Consider the following 19,632-nt stretch of genomic DNA (forward strand, 5'->3'; position numbering starts at 1 on the left):
CAGAGATGGTAAGAACTGCAGATGCTGGAGAATCTGTGTTAACAAGGTGTAAAGCTGGATGAACACAGGAGGCCAAGCAGCATCAGAGGAGCAGGAAAGCTGACGTTTCAGGTCTAGATCCTTCTTCATAAAATTAGGTCCAGACCTGAAACATCAGCTTTCCTGCTCCTCTGATGCTGCTTGGCCTGCTGTGTAAATCCAGCTCTACACCTTGTTATCTGTGTAAAATAAATTATAGTTTTACTCCAATTATATTGCTTTTGGTACTAATGTTATAAATAGTGGCCTGGTAGCACAGGTCTTGAATATTGTTAAGACGAGACGTGTAGTTGAAGCATTTTCATCTTGCAGTCACCAGCTCAGTAATGCAAGAATACCTATTTCAAAGGAAGCAGCAATTTATACAGCATGAGATAAGGGTGCTGATTTTTTTGGACAGTCAACTTAGATTGGGTGTGATATTTCTGTGGAAAATTCACCAGAGAATTATTGTTACTCATGCTTTTGTTTAAATTTTAAAAAAGGTATACGCCTGCACATGATCTTTGTGCTTGCAGGTAACAGTGGCCTGTGTATGATATATAACTTATAGCAAGTACAATTGCAACAGATTGGAAACTTGAATGGTGCTTATATTATGCATGAAAATTGATATCAGCACAAATTTAAAATCAAAAATGGCTGATTTCTCAGCGGGAAGCCACTAGGAAGGCAAGCACATCAAAACAGCTTATTGATGTCACAGCTAATAATATTTCATTCGTAATACTTAAAATCAATGAACATTGCAGTTGGCTTATATAAAACGGCCTGAATGCGAGGTAAGGAACGAAACAAATCATAATTAATATAAATAACAGTGTCTTTGTTTGAGCTCCAAATTCTTGCTGATTAAGAAGATTATTTTGGTAACGGATCATCAGTTGTGCTATTATGCCCATCTGGATGGCAAGTAAAACACCAAAAGTTGTTAACACAGTGATAACTGCAAGACAGTTCACAACCTTCACATAAGATGATGTAGTTGTAACTGTGAATTGAAAACATTTGCCATCCTTTTGAGAGCTGTCAAAATACGTTAGAAACAGTGGGAAAACAGCAAGAAACACCAATACCCAGACAACTAGGCTCACAGCAACTGCATGCCAAGGTTGGTAAAAATCCACTGTCTTCTTTTCTCGAAAGAAACTGATCATCCTTATGACAATTATGGCCACATAGAACATGAAGCACAGGTACATGTGAGCATGAATCATTGCACTCACCAGTTTACAAAATATTTCACCAAATTTCCACTCATTGAGAACATAATAAGAGATACGGAAAGGCACAGTCAGGAGAAAGAATGTGTGCATCAGTATAAGATTTACAACGGCAGTGGATGTCACAGATTTACTGTCTGTTTTTATTTTCCAAGTCATGATGAGGGCTCCAGTAGAACCTCCCACGAGCACGATGGTGTAAATTGCTATTAAAGCTGCATTATAAGTGGATCCGGATGGACTGCAGTGAAATGAGCCATTGGATGTGAAGTTGTTGCTTGTGAATGTCCCTGTTAAGGATGTTGTATTATTCATTGTTGATACGTTAATTTTTTTTCGCCAAATCCTTCAAGAGAAAAATGTATGGTAGATAAAAATGTTTTCAACAAACTGTCAATGCTTAGCATATGATCTAACTTGGCCTTTCACTCACTTGTATCCATGCCTGTTGTTACAACATTCCTTCTGTTTGACTGCATACTAGAAATTCCCCTTCAACCCATCCAAATCACCCATCCATTTTCTCACATCTCTCTTCTTAAAAACTTTTCAACTTCTCAGCCTTTTTTTTAACCAGGCTGTCCATTCTTGTTCCTAGTTTATCTTGCTATCACTCAACTTTAGGGTTCATAAACCTAACGTCAAGGGAGGCAATGGCCTAGTGGTATTATCACTGGACTGTTAATCTAGAAATCCAGATAATGTTCTGGGGACCCCGGTTGGAATTCTGCCAAGGCAGATGGTGGAATTTGAATTCAATAAATGCCTGGAATTAAGAATCTAATGGTGACTGTGAGCCTATTGCTGATTCTCAGGAAAACCCCCCTGGTTCACTAATGTCCTCTAGGAAAAGAAACTGCCATCCTCACTGGTCTAGCCTATGTGAAACTCCAGACCCAAAGCAATGTGGTTGACTCTTAATTCCCCTCTGGTTGATTATGGATGGGCAATAAATGCTGCCTAGCCAGAAACACCCTCATCTTGTAATGAATAAAAAAAAACGCTCCTGCTTTGGTTGGGAGTCTCCTGATAGTGGTGATTTCCTGGTGTTGCAATCAGCTCAGAAAAAATAGCCCCGCTTTGTGAGATATTGCACGCAATAATTACCAACAAATACAAACTAATTGGGCCATGGCGGTGCAGATATCTAAGAAACATATTGTTTCGTTGTCATTTGTGAGAATTATGTCAATTGGGCTAACAAGTGCTGGCTGAAAACAGAGTGCAGTTTTGGGGGAAAGGGTGAAGCCAAGCTAATTATGTTCGCTTTCCACTGAATTCACTGCCCCTTATATTTACAGTAAATCTTCCCCTCTATGTAAACTATATCCGTGGCTTCCTCATATGATTTTGCCACATCATGTCACCTTGCTAGTCCAATCATATTAACAGACAAGATCATCGCTGATCACTTCTTCATATCACTTGCCACTCCAGACCATACTGTACTCCATTCTGCATCTGTCCCAGAAAGAAACTATCCTTCAGTTCATAAGTTATGCATGTAAAATTTCAGCTGTCTAGCCTTTGACCCTCCATTCATGACAAGATTTCTCCAGCTAATGATTTGCTTAATGACCCTCTCAGTTCTCTCTTTGATAGAACATAGAACATAGAACAGTACAGCACAGAACAGGCCCTTCAGCCCACAATGTTGTGCCGACCATTGATCCTCATGTATGCACCCTCAAATTTCTGTGACCATATACATGTCCGGCAGTCTCTTAAATGACCCCAATGACCTTGCTTCCACAACTGCTGCTGGCAACGCATTCCATGCTCTCACAACTCTCTGCGTAAAGAACCTGCCTCTGACATCCCCTCTATACTTTCCACCAACCAGCTTAAAACTATGACCCCTCGTGCTAGCCATTTCTGCCCTGGGAAATAGTCTCTGGCTATCAACTCTATCTATGCCTCTCATTATCTTGTATACCTCAATTAGGTCCCCTCTCCTCCTCCTTTTCTCCAATGAAAAGAGACCGAGCTCAGTCAACCTCTCTTCATAAGATAAGCCCTCCAGTCCAGGCAGCATCCTGGTAAACCTCCTCTGAACCCTCTCCAAAGCATCCACATCTTTCCTATAATAGGGCGCCCAGAACTGGACGCAGTATTCCAAGTGCGGTCTAACCAAAGTTTTATAGAGCTGCAACAAGATCTCACGACTCTTAAACTCAATCCCCCTGTTAATGAAAGCCAAAACACCATATGCTTTCTGAACAACCCTGTCCACTTGGGTGGCCATTTTAAGGGATCTATGTATCTGCACACCAAGATCCCTCTGTTCCTCCACGCTGCCAAGAATCCTATCCTTAATCCTGTACTCAGCTTTCAAATTCAACCTTCCAAAATGCATCACCTCGCATTTATCCAGGTTGAACTCCATCTGCCACCTCTCAGCCCATCTCTGCATCCTGTCAATGTCCCGCTGCAGCCTACAACAGCCCTCTACACTGTCAACGACACCTCCGACCTTTGTGTCGTCTGCAAACTTGCTGACCCATCCTTCAATCCCCTCATCCAAGTCATTAATAAAAATTACAAACAGTAGAGGCCGAAGGACAGAGCCCTGTGGAACCCCACTCACCACTGACTTCCAGGCAGAATATTTTCCTTCTACTACCACTCGCTGTCTTCTGTTGGCCAGCCAATTCTGTATCCAAGCAGCTAAGTTCCCCTGTATCCCATTCCTCCTGACCTTCTGAATGAGCCTACCATGGGGAACCTTATCAAATGCCTTACTGAAGTCCATATACACCACATCCACAGCTCGACCCTCATCAACGTTTCTAGTCACATCCTCAAAAAACTCGATAAGGTTTGTAAGGCATGACCTACCCCTCACAAAGCCGTGTTGACTGTATTTGATCAAGCCATGCTCTTCCAGATGGTCATAAACCTTATCCCTCAGAATCCTTTCTAACACCTTGCAGACGACAGACGTGAGACTTACCGGTCTATAATTGCCGGGGATTTCCCTATTTCCTTTCTTGAAGAGAGGAATTACATTTGCCTCTCTCCAGTCCTCAGGTACGACTCCAGTGGAGGGCGAGGATGCAAAGATCTTCGCAAGTGGCGAAGCAATTGCATTTCTCGCTTCCCAAAGCAGCCGAGGACAAATCTGGTCCGGGCCTGGCGACTTGTCAATCTTAATGTTTGACAAAATTTTCAGCACATCAGCTTCCTCTATCTCTATCCATTCCAGCATGCACACCTGCTCTTCAAAGGTTTCATTCACTACAAAGTTCGTTTCTTTCGTAAAGACAGAAGCAAAAAACTCATTTAGGGCTTCCCCTACCTCCTCAGGCTCCACACACAAGTTCCCTATGCTATCCCTGATCGGCCCTACTCTTTCTTTGATCATTCTCTTATTCCTCACGTAAGTGTAAAATGCCTTTGTGTTTTCCCGGATTCCTTCTGCCAAGCCTTTCTCGTGCCCCCTCCTGGCTCTCCTCAGACCATTTTTGAGCTCCTTCCTTGCCTGCATGTAACCCTCTCTAGCTGAACTTGACCCTAGCTTCCTCCACCTTATGTAAGCTACCTTCTTCCTTTTCACAAGAAGCTCCACCGCTCTCGTCATCCAAGGTTCCTTTATCTTACCCCTTCTTGCCTGTCTCAGAGGGACATATTTACTCATCACTCCCAACAACTGTTCCTTAAACAGTCTCCACATGTCTATAGTTCCCTTACCATGGAACAACTGCTCCCAGTCCATGCTTCCTAACTCATGTCTAATCGCATCATAGTTTCCTCTTCCCCAATTAAATATCCTCCCATTTTGCCTAATCCTCTCCTTCTCCATAGCTATGTAGAATGTGAGGCAGTTATGGTCACTATCACCAAAATGCTCTCCCACCACAAGATCTGATACCTGCCCCGGCTCGTTTCCGAGCACCAAGTCTAGAATGGCCTCTCCCCTCGTCGGCCTGTCAACGTACTGAGTTAGGAAACCCTCCTGAACACACCTTACAAAAACAGCTCCATTCAAATCTTCTGCTCGAAGGAGGTTCCAATCAATATTAGGAAAGTTAAAGTCACCCATTACAACAACCCTACTGCGTGCACACTTTTCCAAAATCTGTCGACCTATGCTTTCTTCAATCTCCCTGCTGCTATTGGGGGGCCTGTAGTAAACCCCTAACGAGGTGACTACTCCCTTGCTGTTCCTAATTTCCACCCATACTGACTCAGTAGGCAGATCTTCCTTGACAATGGAAGCTTCTGTAGCTGTGATACCCTCTCTGATTAGTAGTGCTACACCCCCTCCTCTTTTTCCCCCCTCCCTATTCTTTTTAAATGTTCTAAACCCTGGAAGATCCAGCAACCATTCCTGCCCATGAGAAACCCATGTCTCTGCTATGGCCACAACATCATAGCACCAGGTACTGATCCATGCTCTAAGTTCATCACTTTTATTCCTGATACTCCTTGCATTAAAGCAAACACACTTTAACCGATCCCTTGGTTCCTTCCCAGGAAAATCCTTCCCACTAGCTGGTCTACCTCTTGCTACTGCCTCACCTGCATCAACGCTCACCTCTGGTATACAGCTCAGGTTCCCACCCCCCTGCCATACTAGTTTAAACCCTCTCGAACTACTCGAGCAAACCTTCCACCCAGGACATTGGCCCCCTTCCAGTTCAGATGCAACCCGTCCTTCTTGTACAGGTCCCACCTTCCCCAGAAGGCATCCCAATTATCTGCATATCTGAAGCCCTCCCTCCTACACCAGCTGCGTAGCCACGTGTTCAGCTGCGCCCGCTCCCTGTTCCTCACCTCGCTATCTCGTGGCACCGGTAGTAAACCAGAGAACACTACTCTGTTCGTCCTGCTCTGCAGCTTCCATCCTAACTCCCTGAAATCACTTTTTATATCCTCTATCCTATTTCTGGCTATATCATTTGTGCCAATATGTAACACGATTTCTGGCTGTTCGCCCTCCCCTTTTAGAACCTTATACACCCGATCGGAGACGTCCCGGACCCTGGCACCAGGGAGGCAACATACCTTCCGGGAATCCCGATCTTGACCACAAAATCTCCTGTCGATTCCCCTAACTATCGAGTCCCCTACCACGAGTACTTTTCTATTCTGCCCCCTTCCCTTCTTTGCCACAGTGTCAGGCTCAGTGCCAGAGAACTGACTACTATGGCTTTCCTCTGGTAGGTCATCCTCCCCAGCAGTATCCAAAACGGTATACTTATTGCTGAGGGGAATGCCCACAGGGGATCTCTGCACTGTCTGTCTGTCCCCTTTCCTCCCCCTAACTGTAACCCATCTATCCTCGTCCTGAGCCTTAGGAGTGACCAACTCCCGATAACTCCTCTCAATTACCCCCTCTGCCTCCCGAATGATCCGTAGTTCATCCAGCTCCAGCTCCATTTCCCTAACACGGTTTTCAAGGAGCTGTAGTTGGGTGCACTTCCCGCAGATGTAGCCAGCGGAGACGTGCGCCACATCTCCCAACTGCCACATTCTGCAGGAGGAGCAAGCAACTGCCCTAGCATCCATACCCCACTTATCTGAACACCCACTCAATACTAAAGTAGAAAGCTTACGTCAAGTAATAATAACAAATTAATAACAAACTTATATTCAATAGAGAAAGTTTAGAATGAACCTTACCTTATTAACTAGGTTAGAGGAGGAGGGCGGGTGGGAGACTCTACGGTTGTAGAGTCTCGGGTTTAGCCGCCTTGCTGATATATATGGTCACTGCTTTCCTTCCCGGCTGCCCCTCTGGTCCTCGTCACTTCCTCTGCTGCTCCCGCTCCTTCTCTGAAAGAGGAAAAACACCCTGATGCCTAATCCCCAGTAAAACAAAAACTATCTACCCCTCCCCTGCCTCAACACTGCTGGCCACTCCTCCAGTTTGGCCTTCTTGTCTGCTAACCTATATGTAAGGGATGCAAACTTGAAGAGGAATGAAAGAGAAATGGTTAAGTCAAATTTGGCTGGACCACATAAAATACAATGGATCCTGCTGTTGTCTGTTAAAACCACTCATTATTCCATGACCATCCTGGAATGCAAAAATAACCGGTCCTTGAGTTCTTTTCTCCAATGCAAACTGTCTCCTTAAACCCTTCTCCAATGTCCTTCCCAATCCTAAGTGCAAACTAGCTCAAGAGCTTCTTGAGACCATTTGATCAGCTACTTCTGCCATATCCCTCCTTTCCACCAACTTGTCGAATGAAACTATCGCTTTGTTCTTCCCTGTCATAGATCTGAACTCACAACTTAGTCTGGATTTGCATGTATTTCCTTTCATGTCTTCTCAGAGGTTATCTTGTCTATGACAGTCATTTACTCTAAACTGCTGATCACCCAACCTCCCCTCCTTGATTCCCATGTAAATCAATGTTGTAAAAGTTCTATTTATTAAGCAGTTAAATCTGCCATCAGAATCCATTTTAAAAAACTGAACCTTGTCCTGACTATCCTTGCAAGCTACCATCCTCAATTCCAACCTTGCTTTCCTTTCCAAAGTCCTTGAACATATTTCTATTTCCCAAGCTTTCCTACATCCCAGATGTCCTCGTTCTTTAAGGACCGCAACTTCCCCCCTGCAGTGGTTGAGAACGTCCTCAACCGTGTCTACTGCATTTCCTGCATCTCATCCCTCACAGCCCAACCCTGCAATAAACGCCAACAGAGAATTACCCTAGTCCTCACATACCACCCCACTAATCTCCGGATACAACGCATCATCTTCCGACACTTCTGCCATCTACAATCCGACCCCACCACTGAAGACATTTTACCAACCCCACCCTTGTCTGCCTTCCGGAGAGACCACTCTCTCCATGACTCCCTTGTCTGCTCCAAACTCCCCTCCAACCCCACTACACCTGGCACTTTCCCCTGCAACCACAGGAAGTGCTACACCTGCCCCCATATCTCTTCCCTCACCCCCATTCCAGGGCCCAATATGACCTTCCACATCAAGCAGATGTTCACCTGCACATCTGCCAATGTGGTATATTGCATCCACTGTACCCGGTGTGGATTCCTCTACATTGGGGAAACCAAGCAGAGGCTTGGGGACCACTTTGCAGAACACCTACACTCAGTTCGCAATAAACAACTGCACCTCCCAGTCGCGAACCATTTCAACTCCCCCTTCCATTCCTTAGACGACATGTCCAACCTGGGCCTGCTGCAGTACGATAATGATTCCACCCGAAAGTTGCAGGAACAGCAACTCATATTCCGCTTGGGAACCCTGCAGCCTAATGGTATCAATGTGGACTTCACCAGCTTCAAAATCTGCCCCCCCCGCCCCAGCCACTGCATCTCAAAATCAGCCCAGCTCGTCCCCGCCTGCCTAACCTGTTCTTCCACTCACCAATCCCCTCCTCCCACCTCAAGCCACACCTCCATTTCCTACCCACTAACCTCATCCCCCCCCCCCTTGACCTGTCCGTCCTACCCGGACAGACCTATCCCCTCCCTACCTCCCCACCCATACTCTCCTCTCCACCTCTCCTCCTCTATCCATGTTCAATCCACCTCCCCCTCTCTCCCTATTTGTTTCAGAATCCTCTCCCCATCCCCCTTTTCTGATGAAGGGTCTAGGCCCGAAATGTCAGCTTTTATGCTCCTAAGATGCTGCTTGGCCTGCTGTGCTCTTTCAGCCCCACACTTTGTTTTTGTTATCTTTCCTACAATATTGTATTTGAATCCCTGCAAACAGGTTTCTGCCCAAGCCACTAGACCACACAACAGTTAATTGAAAGAACAAAATAAGTTTTTGTAAAGATAAACTTGCCAATTTCATCCTTTCAGTCTGCAGTCTTTGACACATTCAGCCCACTCCATCTTCCTCCAGTCCTTCTCTGCTGTCATCTAGCTGAGTGAATCTTACCTAATTTCTTTGTTATTTTGCTATAGCTTTTGACTTCTCTCCCTGCTCCCATGCTGTTACCTCTGCTATCACCAAAGATTGATTTGTGGCCCCCTCCTATTTCAAACCAACACATTTACCCTCAGTGATGTCATCTGAAAGCACAGTGTCAGCTCTTACTGTATGTTGATAACAACAAACTGTACTTCACCATCACTGCTCTCAACTCCACTGTTCCTGAACTATTAGACTGATTATCTGACATTCAGTATTGGATTGGCAGAAATTTTCTCCAATGAATTATTGAAAAAACTGAGACCATAACTTTCAGTCCTTACTTCAAACTCTGTGCCATCACTCCTTTACTTCATCCCTCTCTGTACTGAAAGCCTGAGATTAAAGCAGTCTGCCTGCAAATTTAGTGTTAACTTTTATTCCAAAATGACCTCCCATCCCATCATTAAGATTTCCACTTCCCTAGCATTGTGCAACTTTTCCTTCTTTGCTACTGCCAGGTACAACTTTTCCAGCACTCACCTGGCTGGGTTTCCCACATTCTAAAAGGCATCTCAAATGACTTCACTGTCAGTTAGTACTTGGAAATGTCATCAGTATTGTAAGACAGGCAATTTTCACAGCAGTCTCCCAAAACAGCAACATGATAATAATTGATTTTTAATAATCTGGTTTTTAATAATATTTACTGAGGGATAAAAATTTGCCAGGATCCTGGGAATGGCTCCTCTATCATTCTTCAAACAGTACTACAAAATATTGTATTTCTACCTACCCAGGCAGATTGGGGCTCAATTTAATATTTCACCTGAAAGATGGCACTCTGTACATGTGCTACTGAAGAATCAGCACAGATGTTTGTATCCATGTCTCTACAGTGGAATTTGCACCTAGAACCCTATGGCTTGGAGGTGAATGGTATGACCAATTAAACCAAACTGATACTTCCTCTTCCCCCCCAGCAATAATATGAAGTCATTCACTGAAGAATTTCTCTTAACTTGCATCATGTCCTGTTTCCCAATTATGTGCATCGATTCCCACACACACAACGGCTTTTTAAAATATCTCATCCTTATTTTCAAATCCATCCATAGCTGTACACCTGCATCTCTACTTGCCCATGTCCATATTTCTCTGAGATACATGTATTCTTCTAATCTGAATTCACAATCAAAAGTATTAATGTGTCACCTATTAACTACTTATAGAATCACAAGTTATATGTATCAATCATAATCATGTAAATTTATTAACTAGCAATAACAAACCTAGTTATTTTAAGCAAATACATTTTCAACAATGTTAGCTTTAATCTGTTAGAAAGTTGATGCCCAGCAAGTCTCAAAGCCACAGGTTCCATACATCAGTGGCTGGCCAAGACATCCATCAGTTAAATTATTAATCTCTCCCCAGTATGTGTAAGCTGGAATGTGTTTAAATATAATCATATGCCCTCAATAAAATGTTGCTACTTCAAATCAATTTTTACAATTAATGTATTTATGTAGTACCTGTATCTTTAATGCAGAAAAAGAGCTCTCAAGGTATGACGCAGAGATCAAGGAACATCACTAGAAACTAGAGTCTTGAAGAAGGCTACGAGCTGAATCTAAGACCCTAATTGTTCCTCCTGTGAATCATGGCAGTATAATATTATTCACCAGTTACCCATAATGCATGTCATCCTGTCTAAGTCCAGGAAATTGAAGAAAACCACAATAGCATTTTACAATGTGGTTGAAGAAACAAGCTAAAGGAGAGCAATCGTTTGTAGTGAGAAAATCTAGAGTGCCCTTGCTTAATAATCAAGTTCTGTCAGAACATACCTAATCAAAGTCCCTCAGAAGAGATTTTTGACCAGGAGTCAAAACACTCAGCCCCTCGACCCTGAGCCACCACTAAATAAGCTCATGGCTGATGTGATTACTCCATTCCCATCTTTCCCTGACGAACATTAACCTTCAGAGATAATGGGAACTGCGGATGCTGGAGAATTCCAAGATAATAAAATGTGAGGCTGGATGAACACAGCATGCCAAGCAGCATCTCAGGAGCATAAAAGCCGACGTTTCGGGCCTAGACCCTTGTTTTTCAAGAATCTATCTAACTCTGGCTTAAGATATTCAAAAGACTGTCCACCACCTTTTGAAATAGAGGGTTCCAAACACTCATGACTCTCTGTGAGAAAATATTTTTCCTCATCTGTGATGTTGCAGAACATCCGTCAGGGAAGATGATCAGCCAGAGGTTGTGATCTACTTCAGTACTAATTACTGTGGTATGAAGGGGCGTGAGGTCCTGAGAGCAGATTTTAGGAATGAGAAGGAAGAATGAAAAACAATGCCTCCAAGATAATAATCTCAGGGCTACTTCTGATTCCAGTTGCTATGAGCAGAGAAGAGAAGTGAGAGATTGAACATGTGACCAGGAATCTGGTATAGGAGGAAGGTTTCAGATTTCTGAGACTATTGGGATTTGTCCTGGAGCAGATGGGATCCATACAAGATGAACAGAGTAAATCATTGCTGGGTCAGAATTATCATTCACACAGGGAGATTTGCTGGCGCTGCAGGGAGGTTTAAACTGGATTGGCATGGGCACGGGAGCCTGAGAGGGAATTCAGATGAACAGGAAGTGAAACTAGTAAAATGAAGTAGAATAGGCAGTTAGGAGGTCTAGTCAAAAGGGAAATTGCGTTTTATGTTGTGTAGTAAGAAAGGGCTAATTGGTAATCTTGCTGTAAAGGATCATCTAGAAAATTGTGACTATAATATGAGAGCATTTCACATAATGTTTGGATATGGTATAGTTCATTCAGAAACTAGGGTCTTACATTTGAAGAAAATAAGTTACAAACACATGAAATGCAAGTTTTCAATGGTAGATTGTGAAAATACTTGATAAGATTTGACAGTTGTCAAACACAGGTTGTATTTCTAGTCCGTGTATGATAGGGATGAGGTCACCCAGGTTAATCTCATAGAATATGAGTTCTCTGACTGAGACTGTTAACCTGGTCCAATCAGGAAGTCCTGGCCAATGGAGGTTCTGCTCACCAGGAGTCAGCTCTGAGCTAGCTGTGACAGTGTCTTGTGCTATGTGTGTGTCAATAAAGGATGGCTTGGTGATGGAATACCACTCTTTGTGGAGTTATTTCAGTGGCGAGGAGATTGGGATTAATGATGTGACCATTCAAATATGCCTACTAGCTGAAGCTCAGCTGGCTTTCAAATAGACAGACCAACTGGCTTTGTCATTAGAAAATGTGGCAAGTGGTGTTTGTGTTGTACAGTGTACGCCAATGGAAGTGGCCATCCTCTCCAGGCCAACTGAGTGTGCAGCACACCATTTGAATGAACAGAAGTCTTAGGTCAGCTCACAGGAAAACCCCCAAACAAAGCCAAGCATCAACCAAACAGCTAAGGTCTTATCTAGGATCTAGGCCAACAACAGTTGTAGATCCTACTGGTATGTGGACTTGAGACAGCCAACGCATGCCACTCGGCATGAATTAAGTAAGAGAACTCATCGGCCAGTATCCACGAGAGTGCACACCCTTAAAGGTCTACCTACAGACTTATTTGGAACAGTTAAATTTGTTAGCAACATCCTGATCAAAACCAATCAAAATAAGCATCTTTTTTATTCTGGTCACCCAGTTCTAATTGTGGTTGTATCAGTGATTGCGGTACCAGCCTTTACCAAAATTCTTTCTGGGACTCCAAACCTAAAGTTTGCGTAAGACCTCAGCCAGGCTGACAACCTGTACTGGGGGGGCACCTACAGATTAAGGGTATAACTTCAGTTCTGGTCTCTTATGAGAAGCAGCTGGAACAGTTACCACCGTTGTAGTAAAAGGTTTGGGCCCAAGCTTGATGGGGCAATATTAGTTGAGACAATTCAATTTGATTGGCTCAATATTTTTTGATTAGAAAACGTCTGCCTGAGTGAAGTCCTAATTAAATACCTGGATGTTTATCAGTTAGGTCTTGGGACTATCAAAAGGGACAACACCACCTTATATTTTGTCCAAGAAGCAGTTCAATGATTCTGCAAGGCCCACCCAGTGCCGTTTGCATTGGGTGCAAAAGTAGAGGCAGAAATCAGGAAGCTGGAAAGTGAAGGAATCATCAAACTAGTTCAGTTTGCAAATGGGCAGCACTGGTTGTACCAATTGTAAAGCCTGATGGGTCAATTTGCCTTAGTTGGGATTTCAAACAAATGCTAAACTGCTTTTTGCAACTAGACAAATACTCGCTTGCATAGAAAATTCATGAGGAAAACAGGTGGTGGGTGTTGAGCTGTCCTTCAAGAAGCTGGACATGAGCCAAGCATACTTGCAATTGCGATTAGATGTGGATTCCCATAAACAAGCTAGAATTAATAAAGGTTTGTACCAATACCTGAGACTGCTTTTTGGGATATCATCAGCTTATGACATTTTCCTGTGAACAATGGGGAACATTTTACAAGATCTACCCCAAGTCATCATTTATCTGGATGTTGTGCTAATAACCAGCAAGACTAACAAAGGGTATTTAGAGAACTTGGACATACTGCTTAAATGAGGCGAGAGTTCACCTTAGGAGGGAAAAATATGTGTTCTAGACACACCATTTGATCTACCTAGGCTACAGAATCTACAAAACCAGGTTATACCCATTGAAGATAAAGTGAGGGCAAACAAAGGTGCCCCACCTCCTCTGTCTGTACCAGAGCTTAGGTCTATCCTTAAGTTGGTGAATTATTATGGAAAATTCATAAGGAACCTATCCTCCACCCTGGCACCATTACATTTGAAATTGAAGAAGGGTCAGCCTTGCAGCTAAGACGTAGCATTTAGGGAAGTGAAGAAGCAGCTATAGTCATCAGAGATGTTGGCACATGACTGTCCCAAGTGAGATGTGGTGCTAACAAGTGATGTCTCCCAGTATGGGATCAATGCAGTGTTTGCTCACCGGTGGTCCAACAAGGAAGAATATCTGATTGCGTATGCTTCCTGGACTTTGGCTATTGCCGAATGAAGAAACGCCAGAGAAAGAAGGAAAGTTTGGCAGTCATCTTTGGTTTAAGAAATTTCCACCAATGCCTTTACCCATGTAAATTTGTACAAGTAATCCACCACAAACCCCTGCTCAGAGATAATAGGAGCTGCAGATGCTGGAGAATCCGAGTTAACAAAGTGTGGAGCTGGATGAACACAGCAGGCCAAGCAGCATCAGAAGGGTCTAGGCCTGAAAAGTCAGCTTTAGTGCTCCTAAGATGCTGCTTGGCCTGCTGTGTTCATCTAGCTCCACACTGTGTTATCACAAGCCCCTGCTCAGCCCACTTAAAGAGGACAGGGCCATGCGTACATAACTTCGGATCAAAGTCGGCGGTGGGCTCTTATTCTGAATACAATTACAAGTTGGAGCACCATTCAGGAGGCCGAGTGGCAAGTGCAGTTGCTTGAGCTGCCAATCACTGGCAGTGGTGCAATTACTAAGAACAAGGAACAACTAACATTACAGCGCAGGAACAGGCCCTTCGGCCCTCAAAGCCTGTGCCAATCCAGATCCTCTATCTAAACCTGTCGCTTATTTTCGAAGAATCTGTATCCAACTGCTCCCTGCCCATTCATGTATCTGCCGAGATGCATCTTAAATGATGCTATCGTACCCGCGTCCATCACCTCCACTGGTAACATGTTCCAGGCACCCACCACCTTCTGCATAAAGAACTCTCCACACACATCACCCTTAAACTTCCGCTTCTCACTTTGTAATCATGACCCCTAGTAATTGAGTCCCCCACTCTGGGAAAAAGCTTTTTGCTATCCACCCTGTCTGTACCTCTCATGATTTTGTAGACCTCAATCAGGACCCGCTTCAACCTCCATCTTTCTAATGTAAATAATCCTGAACTACCCAACCTCTCTTCATAGCTAGCACCCTCCATACCAGGCAACGTCCTGGTGAACCTCTTCTGCACCATATCCAAAGCATCCACATCCTTTTGGTAAAGTGGCGACCAGGACTATACGCAGTATTCCAAATGTGGTTGAATCAAAGTCCTATACAACTGTTACATGACCTGCCAACTGTTGTATTCAGTACCATGTCTGATGAATGAAAGCATGCCATATGACTTCTTGACCACTCTATCGACCTGTGTTGCCACCTTCAGTGTACAATGGGCATGAATACCCAGATCTCTCTGTGCATCAGTTTTCTCCAGGGCTTTTCCATTTACCGTGTAGTTCGCTCTTGAATTGGATCTTCCAAAATGCATCACCTCACATTTGCCTGCATTGAACTCCATCTGCCATTTCTCTGCCCAAACCTCTAATCTATGTATATTCTGCTGCATTCTCTGACAGCCCCCTTCACTATCTGCTATTCCACCAATCTTAGTATCATCTGCAAACTTGCTAATCAGACCATCTATACCTTCTTCCAGTGATAATGGGAACTGCAGATGCTGGAGAATCCAAGATAACAAAGTGTGGAGCTGGATGAACACAGCAGGCCAAGCAGCATCTCAGGAGCACAAAAGCTGATGTTTCGGGACTAGACCCTTCATCAGAGAGGGGGATGGGGAGAGGGAACTGGAATAAATAGGGAGAGGGGGAGGCGGACCGAAGTTGGAGAGAAAACAAGAGAGGAGAGTATAGGTGGGGAGGTAGGGAGGGGATAGGTCAGTCCAGGGAAGACGGACAGATCAGGGAGGCGGGATGAGGTGGTAGGTAGGAAATGGAGGTTCAGCTTGAGGTGGGAGGAAGGGATGGGTGAGAGGAAGAACAGGTTAGGGAGGCAGAGACAGGCTGGGCTGGTTTTGGGATGCAGTGGGGGAAGGGGAGATTTTGAAGCTTGTGAAGTCCACATTGATAACATTGCGCTGCAGGGTTCCCAAGTGGAATGTGAGTTGCTGTTCTTGCAACCTTCGGGTGGCATCATTGTGGCACTGCAGGAGGCCCAGGATGGACATGTCGTCTGAGGAATGGGAGGGGGAGTTGAAATGGTTCGCGACTGGGAGGTGCAGTTGTTTGTTGCGAACCGAGCGGAGGTGTTCTGCAAAGCGGTCCCCAAGCCTCCGCTTGGTTTCCCCAAGGTAGACGAAGCCTCAACGGGTGCAATGGATACAGTCTACCACATTGGCAGATGTGCAGATGAACCTCTGCTTAATATGGAAAGTCATCTTGGGGCCTGGGATGAGGGTGAGGGAGGAGGTGTGGGAGCAAGTGTAGCACTTCCTGTGGTTGCAGGGGAAGGTGCCGGGTGTGGTGAGGTTGGAGGGGAGTGTGGAGTGGACAAGGGAGTCACGGAGAGAGTGGTCTCTCCGGAAGGCAGACAAGGGTGGGGATGGAAAAATGTCTTGGGTGGTGGGGTCGAATTGTAGATGGCGGAAGTGTCGGAGGATGATGCGTTGTATCTGGAGGTTGGTGGGGTGTTATGTGAGAACGAGGGGGATCCTCTGGGGGCGGTTGTGGCGAGTGGGGTGTGAGGGATGTGTTGCGGGAGACACGGTCAAGGGCGTTCTCGACCACTCCGGGGGGAAAGTTGCGGTCCTTGAAGAACGTGGACATCTGGGATGTGCGGGAGTGGAATGCCTTATCCTGGGAGCAGATGCGGTGGAGGTGGAAGAATTGGGAATAGGGGATGGAATTTTTGCAGGAGGGTGGGTGGGAGGAGGTGTATTCTCGGTAGCTGTGGGAGTCAGTGGGCTTGAAATGGACATCAATTTCTAGCTGGTTACCTGAGATGGAGACTGAGAGGTCCAGGAAGGTGAGGGATGTGTTGGAGATGGCCCAGGTGAACTTGAGGTTGGGTTGGTAGGTGTTGGTGAAGTGGATGAACTGTTCGAGCTCCTCTGGGGAGCAAGAGGCGGCGCCGATACAATCATCAATGTAACGGAGGAAGAGGTGGGGTTTGGGACCTGTGTAGGTGCAGAAGAGGGACTGTTCCACGTAACCTCCAAAGAGGCAGGCATAGCTTGGGCCCATGCGGGTACCCATGGCCATCCCCTTTGTCTGTATGACGTGGGAGGAATCGAAAGAGAAGTTGTTGAGGGCGAGGACGAGTTCGGCGAGGTGGATGAGGGTGTCGGTGGAGGGGGATTGGTCGGACCTGCGGGACAGGAAGAAGCAGAGCGCCTTGAGGCCATCTGCATGAGGAATACAGGTGTATAGGGACTGGACTCCAGATCATTTATGTGGATCATAAACAACAGTGGTGCCAACACGGATCCCTTTGTAACACCACTGGTCACAGTTCGCCATTTTGAGAAACTCCCTTGTATTACAACTCTGTGTCTCCAGCTGCCCAGCCTGTTCTCTATGCATCTAGCTAGTACACCCTGGACCCCATGTGACTTCACTTTCTCCATCAGCCTATCATGGGGAACCTTATCAAATACCTTACTGAAGTCCATGTATATGATATCCCCTCCCTCATTTATCAACTTTGTCACTTTCTTAAAGAATTCTATCAAGTTGGTAAGACATGGCCTTCCCTGCGCAAAACCATGCTGCCAATCACTAATAATCCCATTTTCTTCCAAATGTAAATAGATCCTATTCCTCAGTGTCTTCTCCAGCAGCTTCCCCACCACTGATGTAAAGCTCACTGGTCCGTGAATTATCCTTGCTACTCTTCTTAAACAAGGGGACAACATTAGCAATTCTCCAGTCCTCCGGGACTTCACCCATGCTCAAGAATGCTGCAAAGATATCTGTTAAGGCCCCAGCTACCTCCTGACTTCCTTCCCTCAGTAACCTGGGAAAAATCCCATTCGGACCTGGGGACTTGTCCACCCTCACCTTTTAGAATACTCAACACTTCCTCCCTCCTTATGCTGACTTTACCTAGAGTAATCAAACATCTATCCCTAACTTTAACATCCATCATGTCCCTCTCCTCAGTGAATACCAACGCAAAGTGCTCATTCTGAATCTCACTCACTTTTTCTGACTCCTCACAGAACTTCCCTCCTTTGTCCTTGTTACCCTCTTGCTCCTTATGTATGAATAAAAGGCTTTGGGATTTTCCTTAACCCTGTTTGCTAAGGATATTTCATGACCACTTTTAGCCCTCTTAATTCCTCATTTCAGATTGGTCCTACTTTCCCAACATACTTCCGAAGCTTCGTCTGTTTTCAGTCACCTAGCTCTTACATATGCTTCCTTTTTCCTGTTTGCTACTCTCACAATTTCCCCTGTCATTCATGGTTCTTTAACCTTGCCCTTTCTATCCCTCATTTTCACGGGGACATGTCTGCCCTGTACTCGAATCAACTTCTCTTTAAAAGCCTCCCACGTATCAAATGTGAATTTACCCTCAAACAGCTGCTCCCAATCCACATTCCCCAGCTCCTGCTGAATTTTGCTATAATTGGCCTTCCCCCAATTTAGCACTCTTCCTTTAGGACTACTGTCGTCTTTGTCCCTGAGTATTGTAAAAGTTACAGAATTGTGATCACTATTCCTAAAGTAAACCCCTACTTAAATTTCAACCGCCTGCCCGGGCTCATTCCCCAACACCAGGTCCAGTATGAGCCCTTCCCAAGTTGGACTATTTCCATACTGCTCTATAAAATCCTCCTGGATGCTCCTCAAATTCTGCTCCATCTAAACCCCTACCACTAAGAGAATCTCAGTACTAGAAGAATTCATTCTGGTTTTAAACTTTCTGGACACAATTCCAGACACTTTTGACAATATCAGATTGTGGATACAAAAATATCTGCTCCTGGCAAAACTGAAAGCAATGGTGGTGATGGGGTGACAAAAAGGCCATTACAACAAGAATCAAAACTTTTCTGGGCTGCACGAAATCAGATCACTGCAGAGGATTGCATATCATTATGGGGAACGAGTATGATTCTCCTGAGAAAGGTCACTACCAGATACGGGCTGAAATCCACCAGGGTTATCGAAGGGTTGTGAAAATCGAGATATGTCTGGTGGCCAGGATTGGATTCTAACATAACCATGTTGGTGGGGCAGTGCCCAGAGTGCCAACAAGGACAAAAAGTACCACCTGCAGCTTTCCCCCATATTTGTGGAATGGCCGGTTACATCTGAAACTCACTTACAAATCAAACACACCAGTCCCTTCATGGGACGTGTGTTTTTTGACAATGTGGATGCCTGTTCAAAGTGTTTGGGCATGCATAGAGTTCATTCATCAAACAAAGGATGACAGTTGAAAAGTTGAGAGCATGAGTTTTGAGAAGATTTGTAGCTCCGGTTGAGGTTCTGGATGTGAGTTTGCTCGCTGAGCTGGAAGGTTAGTTTTCAGACGTTTCGTCACCATTCTAGGTAACATCATCAGTGAGCCTCCGACGAAGCGCTGGTGTTAAGCCCCGCTTTCTATTTATCTGTTTAGGTTTCCTTGGGTTGGTGATGTCATTCCCTGCATTGGTGATGTCATTTCCTGTTCTTTTTCTCAGAGGATGGTAGATTGGTTCCAAATCAATGTGTTTGTTGATGGAATTCCGGTTGGAATGCCATGCTTCTAGGAATTCTCG

General features: G+C 44.9%; 1 protein-coding gene across 2 annotated transcripts; it reads right to left on the bottom strand.

Annotated features, from left to right (window-relative positions):
• Positions 1 to 535: 535 nt before the first annotated feature.
• On the bottom strand, positions 536 to 10,754 carry LOC125452106 (probable G-protein coupled receptor 141). 2 transcript variants are annotated; one of them, XM_059646316.1, is made up of 3 exons: positions 10,638 to 10,754; positions 6,888 to 7,040; positions 536 to 1,608 (listed from the first exon to the last, which is right to left on the bottom strand). In XM_059646316.1, exon 3 carries the CDS (start codon positions 1,575 to 1,577, stop codon positions 690 to 692), a length of 888 nt encoding a protein of 295 aa, XP_059502299.1. In that variant the 5' UTR covers positions 1,578 to 1,608; positions 6,888 to 7,040; positions 10,638 to 10,754; the 3' UTR covers positions 536 to 689. The 2 variants fall into 2 exon arrangements, with proteins under 2 accessions (XP_059502299.1, XP_059502300.1); XM_059646317.1 differs by having other exon boundaries at positions 6,888 to 7,035; positions 10,638 to 10,725.
• Between the last annotated feature and the right edge of the window lie 8,878 nt (positions 10,755 to 19,632).

This window comes from Stegostoma tigrinum, chromosome 5 (genome assembly GCF_030684315.1).
Source record: "Stegostoma tigrinum isolate sSteTig4 chromosome 5, sSteTig4.hap1, whole genome shotgun sequence".
NCBI classification, from domain to species: Eukaryota; Metazoa; Chordata; class Chondrichthyes; order Orectolobiformes; family Stegostomatidae; genus Stegostoma; species Stegostoma tigrinum.

Coding starts and splice junctions, on each gene's coding strand:
- LOC125452106 (XM_059646316.1), bottom strand. CDS start 1,577: ATGAATAATACAACATCCTTAACAGGGACATTCACAAGCAACAACTTC.